The following is a 17,896-nucleotide window of genomic DNA, read 5'->3' on the forward strand; positions in this document are numbered from 1 at the left end:
GGCATATATCGCCCCATTCTGTTTCCTGGGATAGTAAGATAAACTAGCAAGTGTTTGCCTCTGATAAAATGAAAGAGAACTGAAACACTCCTCTATTAATCTTACATGAAACATACAGCCTGGCATGACTTGCACAAAAGTAAAGAAAACCTTATTTTATCTATTTTTTCTCCAATACTAATTTTGCTTCCCCTAAGAATCTAATTAGATTAGGAATTTGGCAATTAAATTAGAAAATAAATTCCAGTGGTATATAAAACATGTGAAAATATTATAAAATGGCTTTAACCAGGCTCTTACTTCATAAATTGATAGGCAAAGACATCATTTTAATGGTAATCTTAAATGAAGCACCCATTAAATCTAAAAAATGTATGCCTTATTTTTCACTGAACATGTGTTTTGGTTCTTTCCTCTTTATCTTTCTCTTGTAATTAGTAAAAATCTTTTTTTTTGACACAGATTATTAAAAATATTTATTACAAGCAGATTCCTTTTCCCATATTCAAAAGAAAAACGTATGACTGGAAATACTGAGATGGCAGTTGGTGAAACCAATTCCCAGTCCTTATCAAGTTAGGAATCAATAAAGGAAAAGATACTTTGGAACTTAAAATTAGGGAAGCCTATACACAATTTAGATTGGGGGGGGGAGAAAAACAAAAAAACCAAAATAAAGTCATATCGTTTACATTTTACAGCCTTTAATTAAGCACATAAAACTGTACTATTTAATATATTTTTCCATGAACTTTTTGTGAAATTCAGATCACAGCGTATCATTTACAAATCTTTTGTTTTTCTTCTGATCATCTACACCTTTTGCACAGTTCTTGAAAACATCATCATCATCCCACCTTCTTTTAACTTTGAAGTTGGCCTGAGGCTGGGATGGGCCAGTGAGATTAAGGAGAGGGTTTCTACTCAGAATGTTTTCCACACAAATCCTTTCTTCTTCAGCCATTTGTTCTTGTTCCTTCCTGGACTGCTCTTCAGCTCTTTCTTTTTTAATTTTTTCCAGCTCCGCAAGAAGAGCTGCAGTATCATCATCATCACTCTTCTCTTCAAAATCTTTTTTTTTTTTTTTTTTTTTGTGGTACGCGGGCCTCTCACTGCCATGGCCTCTCCCGTCGTGGAGCACAGGCTCCGGACGGACGCGCAGGCTCAGCGGCCATGGCTCACGGGCCCAGCCGCTCGGCGGAATGTGGGATCTTCCCGGACCGGGGCATGAACCCGTGTCCCCTGCATCGGCAGGCGGACTCTCAACCACTGCGCCACCAGGGAAGCTCCCCCTCTTCAAAATCTTCATCTTCCTCATCTGTTACAGGGTCGTCTGCATTGAGGTTGGCAGCGGGAATCTGGTCCAACCGAGGCTTCTTTGACACTGAAGAGGAGGTTGTATGTTCTCGGGTTGGTCGGTCTCTGTTTTTTTCTCTTGCAGCAGCTCGCTCTCTCTCTTCCAACTCTCTCCTGAAGTCACGGTTCTGAACTTCTTCAGGGGCATCCTGAGTGGTCTGTCTATATTTTATCTTTGTATGAGAGGGTAGGTCTCTGCTTGAATATTGCTTTGAGAGTTGGCTCAAATCACCTTCTCCTTTACCTCTCCCCCCTCTTGCAGGTTCAAAAGTTGGCCTAGCTGCTGCTGTCATCTTAGTCTGCTTTCCTGCTGCCGCTCACTTTTAGTAAAAATCTTTAAAGGGGACAATTGTGGCAAAGAAAGAAAGGCTAGAATAGAAGACAACCATACATAAATGGAAAATGGAAAAGACTGTCATAGCCATTTCATTCTCTATCGGTAAATGTTCCTTCTACTTGTGATATATACAGATGGACCGTTAGCTCCTGAGGTACCAAACAACTTGCATGTTTTGCAAGATGTTTCCTGAATCTGTATCACATTCACCTTCACTGTATTTATCAAAACTGCATACATGCCCCTTATACTACTGTTTACCTGTTTCCTTACCTCAAAGTTTAAGCTTTCTATGTATTTTAGATTTACCTTAAACAAGAGTATCTGGGAAAACAAGCATGTATGCTTTTTCCTAATGTATATTAAAATAAACACTAAATATTAAAATAAGCATCTGTCCATGCAACACCCATCAAATATTTCACAGCCCCAGTGGAATCTGTACCACACTTTGGGAAACAAGACTTAACTGCTATCAACAGCAGAGTCACCCTTTCTTGCAAAATGAATAAAACAATACCTCCAGTCACTATATCTATGGAAAAGACTATATTGCAGTCCCTCAAGATCAGTTTGCATCATGTCCAGAGTATTTGGGGGATTATTTCCATTCTGTAGTCAAATAAAAAATACACACACACAAAAAAGCCTTTGAAATAGAGGTTTCTGCACTTACACTGCCAGAGAGCGTATGAAGGACTTCCCTACATCCCAGCCAGGAAATCACAGCAGAGAACTGGCAGCAGCCCTATTTTGTAAGGCTGTCCACTGACAGAAATGCCCAACTGAAGGCCTGAAATTGAAACTAATGATTGACCAGGAGTTTCAACAGCTTTTCTCTTAATTCTGGCAATGGAAATAATAGTGAAGTTATTCAGTGTTTGAAAAGTAAATCTTCACTGCTTTTCGGTCTTGCATTTAGAAGAGTGTTGAGGAAATAGTAAACAAATTTCTTTTCAATAGTTGCATTCCCCTTGGAGAATTTACATTCCTTCCTAACATACCTCAAAGAGCTATAAAAACACACCAGTTCAAAAGAGGAAAAAGGAGAGTTAATATTTAAAGGAGCAGTTAGGAATCAATTACCCTCAGTTTAATAATAGTTAACATTTATTGAATACCTAAGATATGTCTAGGACTGTGCTAATCATTGTACTTGCATTATCTGTTCTGTTACAATCACAATAACCCAATATGTAGGGAACTGTTATTACCATCAGTTTTCAGAGGAAAACAAACAGAGAAGTTTTGGACAGAACTCAAACCCAGGGTTCTCTGACTCCAGAGATGAAGCTTTTAATCATTACATATATATAAACTCTCAGTCAGTTCTCTGAGAACCTCGGTTGAATTCCCAAATTAACTATCCTCCTGATTTTTAACATACATTTCCTTATTTGTTACACCAATAAGAAGCACAGAACTTGATAGCCAATTAGACCAAAGGAAAGTTATAATAGTTGAAGATGAAAGCTAGCAAGAAAAGTTAACAAATATATTTACTGTATGTCAATCATTTTACATATATTATCAAATTTAACCCTCAAAACAAGCATATAATACCCATTTCACAGATGAAGAAACTGGGGCTTTAGAAAATAAGGAACTTGACCAAAGTTATATACAAGTGGCATTTTAACCAGGCATTCTGACTATGGGGCCCATTATCTTACCATGCTAAAGGAAATTCTCTAAAATAAGGGAAAAGAATCATTTTCAGGGTATTTATATGGAGGACTTTGACCAGTCCTCATCTTCACTGAGTGAAAAGGACAAGATTAATTCATCATCCTCAAAATTGGATCCTGGGCTGGCAGCATCAGCACCATCAGGGATCTTGTTTATAATGCAAAATGTCAGCTCCTACCCAGAACTACTGAATCAGAAACCTGAGTGTGGGACCCAGCTTCTTTTTAACAAGCCTTGTAGGTAATTCTGATGCTCATAAAGTTTGAGAACCACTGGTTTAAAGCACTACTCCCTTACTCTGGCAGCACCTTAGGATCACTTGAGATCTTTACATAAATAAGGTGCTTGGGCTTGTCCCTAGAGATTCTGATTCAGTTGATCTGGGTGGCAGCATAGACAATGGTTATTTTAGAAAATGTTATCAGGTGGTTCTAATGTGCAGTGTGGTTGAAAACCAATGGCTTAAAACTGAAAGAGCTAACCAAGAAGAAAGGCTGTGAAAGAGCTGGATTTGTTCTGTACAGAGAAAGAATAAACTTACTTGGATATGCCTAAAAACATTTCTGGAGAGTTCTTGAATTCTAGGATTATATAACAGTGACCTTATTGCCTTTAAAGTGTTATATATCTAATTTCTGAAGCATTTAAGGACACAAAGATGACCACATATTAAATAAACTGGACCCAAGAGATTAAGCACCTTCATGGTTCATACTGTTTTGTTGTTGTTAAAGTACTTTATCACCTAAATTTATGTTTTTATAAAGCCTTTATGGAATAAAATATTTATGTCTCGATCACGTGATGAGCACAATGTTGACTTTCATCTAATAATTTACGATTGCTATTATGATGACACTTTGTCTCTGATCTCATAAAGCGTTCTTATTTGTTCCTCCCAAAATAAGCAGTCAGTGCCTGTGCTGTTATCTCTAACCACTCCAATATCTGATTCACCTGGGATGAATGAATGGGAAAACCGCAGTGACAAGTCATCTTTCCCAAATAAATTACAAAAGCTTTAGAGTTACTAGTCGCAACCCATGATATATAACCTGCATGGACTCTACACCTTCCACAAGGAAACCATGAACTTTGGAAATAACTTTTTTCTTGTATTAAACTGCCACCACATGTCTATAGCAGCACTATCCACCAAAAGGTGGAAACAACCTAACTGTCCATCAACAGAAGAACAGATAAACAGACTGTGGTACATCCTTACAACAGAATGTTATTCAGCCACAAAAAGAATGAAGTACTAACACATACAACAACACGGATGAACCCTGAAAACATTATGCTAAGAAGCCAGACAAAAAAGGTCACATTTGGTATGATTCCACTTATATAAAACATCCAGAATAGGTAAATCCACAGTACAGACAGTAAGTAGGTTAGTGGTTTTCCAGGGATTGCAGGTTAAGGGGGAGTAGGGAGTGACTGCTTAATAAGTACAAGGTCTCCTTTCAGGTTGATAAAGTGTTTTGGACTTAGATAGTGGTGATGATCGCACAACACTGTGAATGTACTAAAAGCCACTGCTCTAAAATGCTCTAAAATGGTTAATTTTAATGTTATGTGATTTTACCTCAATAGAAGATAATTTTTAAAATGACTGGCACTACTTCTCCAAAAAGCACATTTGGCATCTGTGTTTTCTTTAGATTACCATAAGATGCACTGAAGTAAAACATGCAATTTTTTTTCACTTTCATTTTGAAATAATTATAAATAGGAAACTGCAAAGGTAGTATAGGGAGGACCCATGTAATCTTCATTCAGTTTCCCCACCAGTCGTATCTTACATAATTAATATAATCAGGAATTGGACATTAGTACAATGAGCGTGTATAGTTCTGTATCAATTTTTTACTGCAATATTCCCTTTATTGTGGTAGTCTGGAATCAAACCTGCAATATCTCCACGGTATGCTCCTATTTCTTTTCTCCAGGTGGGACAAACTCTATGGTTCAATTTACACCATCATCCCGGAGATAGACTTATCTGAAAGCAAGTTTTTGCTGGGCTTTTTCTGTTTTATTACATGTATAGACTCATATAACTACCACCACAATCAAGAAACAGAAATATTCCACCACCACAAACATCTCCCTCATGCTATTCCTTTAGAATTGTACTCATATTCCCTCCTCAACACCAACCCTAACCCCTGGAAGCCACTAATCTGTTTTTCCATCTCTATAACTCTGTAATCTCTAGAATGTTATATAAAGGGAATTATGTAGTATGTATCTCTTGAGACTGACTTTTTTCATTCACTGTAATGTCCTTGAGATCCAAGTTGTGTGTGTGCATTCCTTACTATTACTGAGTAACATTCCACGGTATGGATGTACCACAGTTTGTTTAACCATCACCTATCAAGGGACAGTTTGGTTGTTTCTAGTTTGGGGCTATTACAAATAAAGCTTCTATGAACAATTGTGTACAGGTTTTTGTGTAAACATAAATTTCCAATGAATATTTAATAGATGCCCAGGAATACGATTGCTGGATGTATGTTTAGAATTTTTTAAGAAACTGCCAAACTGTTGTCAAGTGTCTATACCATTTTATATTCCCACCAGCAATATATGAGAGATACACTTTCTCCACATCCTTGCCAAATGTTGATTTAGTATTGTTACTATTTCTTATTTCAGCTGTTCTAAGAGGTGTGGAGTAATATCTCATCATTATCTAAATTTGTATTTCCCTAATGGTTAGTGATATTAAATACCTTTTCATGCACTCATTTGCCATAATATACTCTCATCAGTGAAATTTCTCTTCATGTCTTTGCCCATTTTTAATTGGATTATTTTTTATATTGATTTTTGAAAGTTCTTTATGTATTCTACATATGAGTCTTCTGTCAGATATATGGTTTGCAAATATTTTCTCCTAGTCTGTAGCTTGTCTTTTTAATTTTCTTTTTTTTTTTTTTTTTTTTAAACATCTTTATTGGGGTATAATTGCTTTACAATGTAATTTTCTTAATAAGGTCTTCATAGAGCAAAAGTTCTAATTTTGATAGTCTAATTTATCACTGTTTTATGAATAATACTTTTGGTGTCTTCTTTAAGACATCTTCACCAAGCCCTAGGTACTAAAGATTTTCTGATGTTATCTTCAAAATGTTTATAGTTTTACATTTACATGTACTAACCATTTTAAGTTAATTTTCATATAACATGAAAGGTTTAAGTTGAAGCATTTTTGTTTGTGGATATCCAACTGCTCCAGCACCATTTATTGAAAAAATTATTCATCTTCCATTGAATTGCTTTTGCACATTTAGAAAAAAAATCAACTGGCTATATTTGTCTGGGTTTATTTCTAAGTTCTTTATTCTATCCAACTGATCTCTGTGCCTCTCCTTTCACCAGTACCACCACCGTCTTGGTTTCTGTAGTATACCATCATTCTTGAACTCAAGTGGAGTGATTCCTACCAATTTATTCTTCTTTTTAAAAACTGTATAAGCTATTCTTGTTCCTTTGCTTTTCCATATAATTTTAGAATAACTTTGTCTATGTCTATAAAAAATCTTGCTGAGATATTTATAGGATCTGCATGTTAATCTGGGGAGAACTGACATATTTACTATGCTTTACACTCATTTTAGATCTTTGATTTCTTTCATCAGTGTTTTGTAGTTTCCAGCATACGAGTACTGCATATTTTATTAAATTTACACCTATTTAATTTTTTGAGTGAATACAAATGGTATTTTTATTTAATTTTGGTTTCTACATCTTCACTGTTAGCATATAGAAACATAACTGATTACTGAATGTTCATTTTATATCCTGTTAACTTCCTGAACTCACTTATTAGCTCCAGAAGTTTTTGGTAGATTCCTTCGATTTTTTTTACATAGACCATCATGTCATCTGCAAATAGGGGCAGTTTATTTCTTCCTTTCCAATTTATATGTCTTTTGTTTCCCTTTCTTGCCTTATTCCCCTGGCTAGAACTTCTCTACAATCTCTTCTACAAAACAGAAGAGGAGGGACACTTCTCAACTCATTCCATGAAACCACTATTACTCTGATACTGAAACAAGACAAAGATAGTACAAAAATTAAAACTCCAGACAAATATCCTTCATGAATATATGAACAAAAAAATATTAACAAAATATTAGAAAATAAAATCCAGGAACATATAAAAAGAATTACACTCTATGAACAAGTAGAGTTTATTTCAAAGATACAAGACTGGTTCCATATTTGAAAATCAATCAATATAATCCACCATATTAACAGGCTAAAGAAGAAAAATCACCCAATCACATCAACTGCTACAAAAACTGCATTTGACAAAATATGACACCCATTCATGGTAAAAACTCTCAGAAAACTAGGAATAGAGGGAATCATCCTCAACTTGATAGTTATGAAATCAATAAACTATAGATCAAATTAGATCAAGGGAGGTGTTATCTATTCCCTGTTATGAATAAGGCACTATTCATTCAAGGGCTGAGGATCTACTATGTCACTATACACATGTTAAAAACCAATAAATGCAATTACTTAATACATAGTAAAGTCCATTGGATAAAAGTAAGTTTTAAATTCTATGATGAATCCATGAGGGTACTGGATGAAAATATATTTCATCCTTTGATTTGGAAAGTCGATCTTAGAAACAAGGTGGGATCCCTGTGTTTTAATCACCACTCTTTCTTTCACCTATTCATTCAATAAATATGTACTGAGGGTATACTGTATGATAGGCACTGCTCTAGATGCTGTGGGTAGAGTATAAAACAAACAGACCAACTTTCATGATACCACACAGCTTATACTCTGATGAGAGAAGACAGAAAAATCAAACTAAATTATTAATATATACCACACTGTATATTATATGGGGATTAGTGTTATTACAAAATAAATAGAGAAGTTAAGAGAGGGAATACTGTAGTGGTGGTGGATTTAAAATAGGATAGTGGAGAAAGACCTCACTGAAAAGATGATATATGAGCAAGTATTTAAGGAGATGAGTATGCTAGGCAAAATAATGCCCCTCCCCCGAAGATATCCACATCCTAATCCTTGGAACCTTAAATGTGTTATTCTACATGGCAAAACAGACTTTGCTGATATTAATAAGGTTACCAACCTTGAGATGAAGAGATTATCCACATGGGCCTAATCTAATCACACTGGGTCCTTAAAATCAAAGCACCTTTCCCAGCTAAGGTCATAGGGATATGTGACTATGGAAGCAGGATCAGAGAGATGCAATATTTTTTGCTTTGAAGATGGACAAAAAGTACCACAAGCCAATGAATGTGGGTGACCTCTAGAAGCTGGAAAAGGAAAGGAAATGGATTTGCCTCTACAGCCTCTGGAAGAGAACGCAGATCTCTTAACATCTTGACTTTAGCCCAGTGAGACCTGTGTCCAAGTTGTAAACTATAAAACTGTAAGATAAAAAATTTGTGTTACTTTAAACCACTAAGTTTGTGGTAATCTGTTACAGCAGCAATAGAAAACTAATACAGTGAGCTTATGAATCAAGGAGCAGTGGGGAGGTCAGTGAGTCTGGAGAAGTACAGTATTAGAAGATGAGGTCAGAGTGGAGGGGTGGAGGTAAAAGATTATGAAGGGCCACAGTAGCCAGTGTAACAACATTAGTTTTTATTCTGAGATGGGAAGCACTGTGAATTTTTAAACAGAGGAATGTGATCTCTCTTACATCGTAAAGGGCTAGCTGCTCTGTGGAAGGGCAAGGACAAAAGCCTAAAGCCCAGTGGGGAGGCTCTTTGAATGATCCAGATGATGGTGGCTTCCATGAGGGCAGTAGCTATGGAGATGAGAAGTGGTCAGGTAAATATTTTGAAGCTGAGGCCAAAAGGATTTCCTGGTGGCTTCAATGCTGAGTGTGAGAGATGTCTCAAGGTTTTGACCTAAGCAAATGGAAAGTTAAGTTTTGTTAACTGAGATGGAGAAGACTATGAACAGACTGAGGAAAGAGAGAGAAGAGGAGCTTAGTTTCAGACATGCTAAATTTGAGATATTTATTGAAGAGACAACTAGTAGGCAGCTGGATATATGACTACAGAGTTAGGGGAATGATCCATAATGGAAATATAAATCTGGATATCATCAGGGAGAGTTAAGTGGTATTAGAAGCTGTGAGAGTAGAGGCAATCACCAAGGGAGTGAGGGTGGATAAGAAAGAGAAAAGGCCTAATGATTGGACTCTGAAGGGCCCTAGGGTCAGAAGATTAGGAATATAAGGAGGAATCAGAAAAAGAACCTGAAGAGAAAAAGTAGCCAGTAAAGTAAGAAAAAAAACAGCAAAGTTTGTCTTGGAAACCAAGTGAAGTATGTTTCAAAGAGAAGGGTGATCAATGACAAACATAGCATTTAGATCAAGTAATATGAGAACTAAGAATTGACCTGCAGCTTCAGCAACATGAAGGTGATAGCTGCCCTTGAAAAGAGCAGTTTCAGAATACTTGGAATGTGCGGTGCTGATCCAGAAACACAGTTGGTTTAAGAAAGTCTGGAAAGTGAGGAATTGGAATTAACAAATGATGATAACCTTCTCAAGGAGATTTGCTACAAATAGTTGCATTGGTCTTGGAGAATGAAGAACCCATAAAGCATTTAAAAAGGTTTTGCACTGCATTTTCTGCTAACGTTATGGGAAAGTGAGGACACAAGATTTAGATCTCCACTAGTGCTGGTGTGAAACATGCTAACCTGGACACATTGAATTTATAGATATTGGCTTTGGTCTTATTTTTATATCTTGTTATGCCAGTAGAGTTACTGAAACAATATCTTTGTACTTGCCAATAAACTATCCTAAACTCTCCTTGCACAAATAAGCAAGATTTACTCTAAGTATTGCTGCCAGAAAATAAGTCTAGCTATATACATATGAATTCAGTACAACCCCTTTACTTGGCTTGATAAGATTTTTTTAAGTGAATTACTTTTCTCTTTTATGGTAAAAACTTCATAGTTTCCTAATAAAGTGGGCAGTGACTAGCAGTGGGAGGTTTATGCTTGGAGAGGTATATATGTTTTTTGTTTCATTTTTTCCCCTTAAGTATTGTGGGCTTTCCCCCTTTGACCACTTGTAGGAGAAGACCTCCTGAGTGGTATGAAATGACTTGGCAACATCTTTAAAAATAAAAAGAAAAAAATCCTGTTGCTTGGGGATTTTCTAGCGATAATATCTGGAGAATTATTTTTTCTGGGCTTATACATGGTTTTCCTTAAATTATTTCCTTATACGGGAAATAATCACACCTCCTTCTCAATTCTTTCATTCAGATGCAGCATAAAAAAGCTACTGATGAATAACTAAAAGGTTATTTTACCTGGAGAAGCATGATGAAAGGGAAACATAGTTGAACCTGAAATTTTAGAAAATCTGGTTTCAAAAAATATTCTCATATAGTTACACACATTTAGTATATGAGCAAGGTGACATCTCAAATCAGTGGGCAAAGAACTTTTTTAAATAAATGGTGTTAGAACAACTGGGTGTCCATCTGGAAAAATATAAAGTTGGCTTCATACTTCATACTATACACTAATATAGACTCCATATCAATTTAAGCTTACATTAAAAATAAATTATTAGAAGAAAACATATCCTTAGGTTAAAGAAGTCTCTTTCTAATTTAAAATCTAGAATCATTTAAAAAATTATTTTAATTAATGATTTTCACTACCAAAAAATATAAAAAGTCTGAATACCAATTAAAAAAAAACAAGAAGCAAAATAAAAAGACATATGACAGAGAAAAAATTATTTGCAATTCATAGCATAAAAGACAAATGCCAAAACAATCTTGAGAAAGAAGAACAGAGCTGGAGGGATCATGCTCTCAGACTTCCGACTATAACTACAAAGCTACAGTAATCGAGACAGTATGGTTCAGGCACAAAATCAGACACACAGATCAATGGAACAGAACAGAGAGCCTACATATGAACTCACACACTTATGGTCAATTAATCTATTACAAAGGAGGCAAGAATATACAATGGGGAAAAGAGAGTCTCTTCAATAAATGATGCTTGGTAAACTGGACAGCTACATGTAAAAGAATGAAATTAGAACATTTTCTCACACCATAAACAAAGTCAAAATGAACTAAAGACCATCAACGATAAAACTCCTAGAAGAAAACATAGACAGAACACTCTTCGACATAAATTGCAGAAATATTTTTTTCAATCTGTCTCCTCAGGCAAAGGAAACAAAAGCAAAAATAAACAAATGGGACCTAGTTAAACTTAAAAACTTTTGCACAGCAAAGGAAACCATCAACAAAATAAGACAACCTACTGAACGAGAGAAAAATATTTTCAAATGATATGACCGATAAGCGGTTAATATGGAAAATATATAAGCAGCTCATACAACTCAATGTCAAAAAAAAAAAAGAAAACCAACCCAATTAAAAATGAGCAGAAGATCTGAATAGACATATTTCCAAAGAAGACACACAGATGGCCAACAGGTACATGAAATGATGTTCAACATCACTAATCATCAGAGAAATACAAAATGAAAACAACGATATCACCTTACACCTGTCAGAATGGCTATCATCAAAAAGACCACAAATAACAGATGTTGGTGAGGATATGGACAAAAGGGAACACTTGTACACTGTTGGTGGGACTGTTAATTGGTGCAACCACTGTGGAAAACAGTACGGAAGTTCCTCTGAAAACTAAAAATAGAACTACCATCTGACCCAGAAACTCTACTTCTGGGTATAAAGCTGAAGAAAAATGAGAACACAAATTCAAAAAGATACATGCACAGCAAAATTCATAGCAGAGTTATTTACAATAGCAAAGATATGGAAGCAACTAAGTGTCCATCAATAGATTAAGACAGACAGACAGACACACACACACACACACACACACACACACACACAAAATGGAATACTACTCAGGCATAAAAAAAATTTTTGCCATTTGCAACAACATGGATGGACCTGGAGGGTATTACGCTTAGTGAAAGAAGTCAGACAGAGAGGGACAAATATTGTATGTTATCATGATGTGAAATCTAAACTAGGAGTAGGGGATTAAGAGGTACAAACTACTATGTATAAAATAAATACACTACAAGGATATATTGTACAGCATAGGAAATATACCCAATAGTTTATGATAACATTAAATGGAATATAAACTATAAAAATTTTGAAATCACTATGTGTATACCTGAAACTAATATAATATTATAAGTCAACTACACTTCAATTAAAAATTAAAATAAAAAAGAAGAAATTTCCAAAAAAAAAAGGAAAATGCAAATTAAGACTACATCAAGCCATCAGTCTAAACAACCATAGTGGCATAAATTCAAAAGTTATACAATGCCATTTTGTGGGTAAGTATATGGGGAAATGCAGTCTTATATGTTACAGGTAAAAGTGAAAAATAGTATACAACTACCATGAAGAGAAATCTGGCAATTTTTATTTAATTATAAATGCATTTATCCTTTGATAGCCCAAGATTTTCCTTTAGGGAATTATGCTACAGAAGCATATGTATGAAAAGATGTATGTTCAACTGTTCCCTAAAACCCTGTTTGTAATAGAAAAAAAACCCAAATGTTATGAAACTCAAATTTATATAGTGCAAAACATCTACCCAAGAGAGTACTATACAGCTATAAAAAGCAAGGAGGAAACGCTCTATGTATGAACAAGAAAAGAGCTCCAGGATATATTACAAACTGCATTAAAAAAAAAACAAAACACCTCATAAAATAGGGTATATAGTATTGTATCCTTTGTTTATAAAAGAGAGGTGATGGGAGATTGGCTCAAGATGGCGCAGTAGAAGGACATGCTCTCAGTCCCTCTTGCAAGAGCACCGGAATCACAACTAACTGCTGAACAACCATCAACAAGAAGACACTGGAACTCACCAAAAAAGATACCCAACATCTAAAGACACAGGAGAAGCCACAGTAGGAGGGGCACAATCACAACAAATCAAATCCCATAACTGCTGGGTGGGTGACTCACAAACTGGAGAACAACTATACCACAGAAGTCCACCCACTGGAGTGAAGGTTCTGAGCCACACCTCAGGCTTCCCAAACTGGGGGTCCGGCAATGGGAGGAGGAATTCCTAGAGACTCAGACGTTGAAGGCTAGTGAGATTTGATTGCAGGACTTTGACAGGACTGAGGGAACCAGAGACTCCACTCTTGGAGGGCACACACAAAGTAGTGTGCATATCAGGACGCAGGGGAAGAAGCAGTGGCCTCAGGGGAGACTGCAACAGACCTACCTGCTAGTGTTGGAGGCTATCCTGCAGAGGCGAGGGGTGGCTGTGTCTCACCCTGAGGACAAGGACACTGGCAGCAGGAGTTCTGGGAAGTACACCTTGGTGTGAGCCCTCCTAGAGTCCGCCATTAGCCCCACCAAAGAGCCCGGGTAGGCTCCAGTGTTGGGTCACCTCAAGCCAAACAACCAACAGAGCGGGGACCCAGCCCCACCCATCAGCAGACAAGTGGATTAAAGTTTTACTGAGCTCTGCCCAGGAGAGCAACAGCTAGCTCTACCCACCACCAGTCCCTCCCCTCAGGAAACTTGAACAAGCCTCTTAGCTAGCCTCATCCACCAGATGGCAGACAGCAGAAGCAAGAAGATCTACAGTCCTGCAGCCTGTGGAACAAAAACCACATTCACAGAAGGACAGACAAGATGAAAAGGGAGAGGGCTATGTACCAGATGAAGGAACAAGATAAAACCCCAGAAAAACAACTAAACGAAGTACAGATAGGCAACCTTCTAGAAAAAGAATTCAGAATAATGATAGTGAAGATGATCCAGGACCTCGGAAAAAGAATGGAGGCAAAGATCGAGAAGGTGCAAGAAATGTTTAACAAAGATCTAGAAGAATTAAAGAACAAACAAACAGAGATGAACAATACAATAACTGAAATGAAAAATACACTAGAAGGAATCAATAGCAGAAAAACTGAGGCAGAAGAATGGATAGGTGACGTGGAAGACAGAATGGTGGAATTCACTGCTGTGGAACAGAATAAAGAAAAAAGAATGAAAAGAAATGAAGACAGGCCAAGAGATCTCTGGGACAATATTAAACACAACAACATTCGCATTATAGGGGTCCCAGAAGGAGAAGAGAGAGAGAAAGGCCCCGAGAAGATACTGGAAGAGATTACAGTTGAAAACTTCCCTAACATGGGAAAGGAAATAGCCACCAAGTCCAGGAAACTCAGAGACTGCCATACAGGATAAACCCAAGGAGAAACACGTCGAGACACATAGTAATCAACTTGGCAAAAATTAAAGACAAAGAAAAATTACTGAAAGCAGCAAGGGAAGAACAACAAATAACATAAAAGGGAACACCCATAAGGTTAACAGCTGATTTCTCAGGAGAAACTCGACAAGCCAGAAGGGATTGGCATGGTATACTTAAAGTAATGAAAGGGAAGAACCTACAACCAAGATGACTCTGTCCAGCAAGGATCTCATTCAGATTCGATGGAGAAATCAAAAGCTTTACAGACAAGCAAGAGCTAAGAGAATTCAGCACCACCAAACCAGCTCTACAACAAATGCTAAAGGAACTTCTCTAAGTAGGAAACACAAGAGAAAAGAAAGACCTACAAAAACAAACCCAAAACAATTAAGAAAATGGTCATAGGAACATACATATGGATAATTACCTTAAACGTGAATGGATTAAATGCTCCAACCAACAGACACAGGCTTGCTGAATGGATACAAAAACAAGACCCATATATATGTTGTCTACAAGAAACCCACTTCAGACCTAGGGACACATACAGACTGAAAGTGAGGGGATGGAAAAAGATATTCCATGAAAATGGAAATCAAAAGAAAGCTGGAGTAGCAATACTCATGTCAGATAAAATAGACTTTCAAATAAATGTTACAAGAGACAAGGAAGGACACTACATAATGATCAAGGGATCAATCCAAGAAGAATATATAACAATTATAAATACATAAGCAACCAACTTAGGAGCACCTCAATACATAAGGCAACTTCTAACAGCTATAAAAGAAGAAATCGACAGTAACACAGTAATAATGGGGGACTTTAACACCTCACTTACACCAAGGGACAGATCATCCAAACAGAAAATTAATAAGGAAACACAAACGTTAAATGACACAACAGACCAGATAGATTTAACTGAAATTTATAGGACATGCCATCCAAAAACAGCAGATAACACTTTCTTCTCAAGTGCACGCGGAACATTCTCCAGGACAGATCACATCTTGGGTCACAAATCAAGCCTCATTAAATTTAGGAAAATTGAAATCATATCAAGCACATTTTCTGACCACAACACTATGAGATTAGAAATCAATCAAAGGGAAAAAAACGTAAATAACACAAACAGATGGAGGTTAAACAATACCTTACTAAATAACCAAGAGATCACTGAAGAAATTCAAGAGGAAATCAAATAAGACCTACAGACAAATGACAATGAAAGCACGATGATCCAAAATCTATGGGATGCGGCAAAAGCAGTTCTAAGAGGGAAGTTTATAGCTATACAAGCCTACCTCAAGAAACAAGAAAAATCTCAAATAAACAATCTAACTTTACACCTAAAGGAACTAGAGAACAAAAAACAAACAAAACCCAAAGTTAGCAAAAGGAAGGAAATCATAAAACTCAGAACAGAAATAAATGAAATAGAAACAAAGAAAACAATAGCAAAGATCAATAAAACTAAAAGCTGGTTCTTTGAGAAGATAAACAAAATTGATACACCATTAGCCAGACTCATCAAGAAAAAGAGGGAGAGGACTCAAATCAATAAAATTAGAAATGAAAAGGAGAAGTTACAACAGACACTGCAGAAATACAAAGCAGCCTAAGAGACTACTACAAGCAACTGTATGCCAATAAAATGGACAATCTGGAAGAAATGGACAAATTCCTGGAAAGGTATAAGCTTCCAAGACTGAACCAGTAAGAAACAGAAAATATGAACAGACCAATCACAAGTAATGAAATTGAAACTGTGATTAAAAATCTTCCAACAAACAAAAGTCCAGGACCAGATGGCTGCACAGGTGAATTCTATAAAAGATTTAAAGAAGAGCTAGCACCCATCCTTCTCAAACTCCTGCAAAAATTTGCAGAGGAAGGAAAACTCCCAAACTCAATTCTATGAGGCTACCATCACCCTGATACCAAAACCAGACAAAGATACTACAAAAAAAGAAAACTACAGACCAATATCACTCATGAATATAGATGCAAAAATCCTCAACAAAATACTAGCAAACAGAATCCAACAACACATTAAAAGGATCATACACCATGATCAAGTGGGATTTATCCCAGGGATGCAAGGATTCTTCAATATATGCAAATCAATGTGATACACCATATTAACAACTGAAGAAGAAAAACCATATGATCATCTCAATAAATGCAGAAAAAGCTTTTGACAAAATTCAACACCCATTTATGATAAAAACTCTCCAGAAAGTGGGCATAGAGGGAACCTACCTGAACATAATGAAGGCCATATATGACAAACCCACAGCAAACATCATTCTCAATGGTGAAAAACTGAAAGCATTTCCTCTACGATCAGGAACAAGACAAGGATGTCCACTCTCACCACTATTATTCAACATAGCTTTGGAAGTCCAGGCCACGGCAATCAGAGAAGTAAAAGAAATAAAAGGAATACAAATTGGAAAAGAAGTAAAACTGTCACTGTTTGCAGATGACATGATACTATATAGACAGAATCCTAAAGATGCCACCAGAAAACTACTAGAGCTAATCAATGAACTTGGTAAAGTTGCAGGATACAAAATTAATGCACAGAAATCTCTTGCATTCCTATACACTAATGATGAAAAATCTGAAAGAGAAATTAAGGAAACACTCCCATTTACCATTACAAAAAAAGAATAAAATATCTAGGAATAAACCTACCTAGGGACACAAAAGACCTGTACGCAGAAAACTACAGGACACTGATGAAAGATATTAAAGATGATGCCAACAGATAGAGAGATACACCATGTTCTTGGATTGGAAGAATCAATATTGTGAAAATGACTATACTACCCAAAGCAATCTACAGATTCAATGCAATCCCTATCAAATTGCCAGGGGCATTTTTTACAGAAGTAGAACAAAGAATCTTAAAATTTGTGTTGAGACACTAAAGACCCCGAATAGCCAAAGCAGTCTTGAGGGAAAAAAACAGAGCTGGACGAATCAGACTCCTGACTTCAGACTATACTACAAAGCTACAGTAATCAAGACAACACAGTACTGGCACAAAAACAGAAATATAGATCAATGGAACGAGATAGAAAGCCCAGAGATAAACCCACGCACCTATGGTCAACTAATCTATGACAAAGGAGGCAAGGATATGGAGATAAGACAGTCTCTTCAATAAGTGATGCTGGGAAAACTGGACAGCTACATGTAAAAGACTGAAAT

At 36.4% G+C, this 17,896-nt stretch overlaps 1 protein-coding gene across 1 annotated transcript; it reads right to left on the reverse strand.

The window, feature by feature from the left end:
• Positions 1–769: 769 nt before the first annotated feature.
• LOC136137281 (spliceosome-associated protein CWC15 homolog) lies at positions 770–1,649 on the reverse strand. The gene is made up of 2 exons (XM_065895690.1): positions 1,288–1,649; positions 770–1,055 (listed from the first exon to the last, which is right to left on the reverse strand). Exons 1-2 carry the CDS (start codon positions 1,647–1,649, stop codon positions 770–772), a joined length of 648 nt encoding a protein of 215 aa, XP_065751762.1.
• Between the last annotated feature and the right edge of the window lie 16,247 nt (positions 1,650–17,896).

This window comes from Phocoena phocoena, chromosome 17 (assembly GCF_963924675.1).
Source record: "Phocoena phocoena chromosome 17, mPhoPho1.1, whole genome shotgun sequence".
Taxonomy (NCBI): domain Eukaryota; kingdom Metazoa; phylum Chordata; class Mammalia; order Artiodactyla; family Phocoenidae; genus Phocoena; species Phocoena phocoena.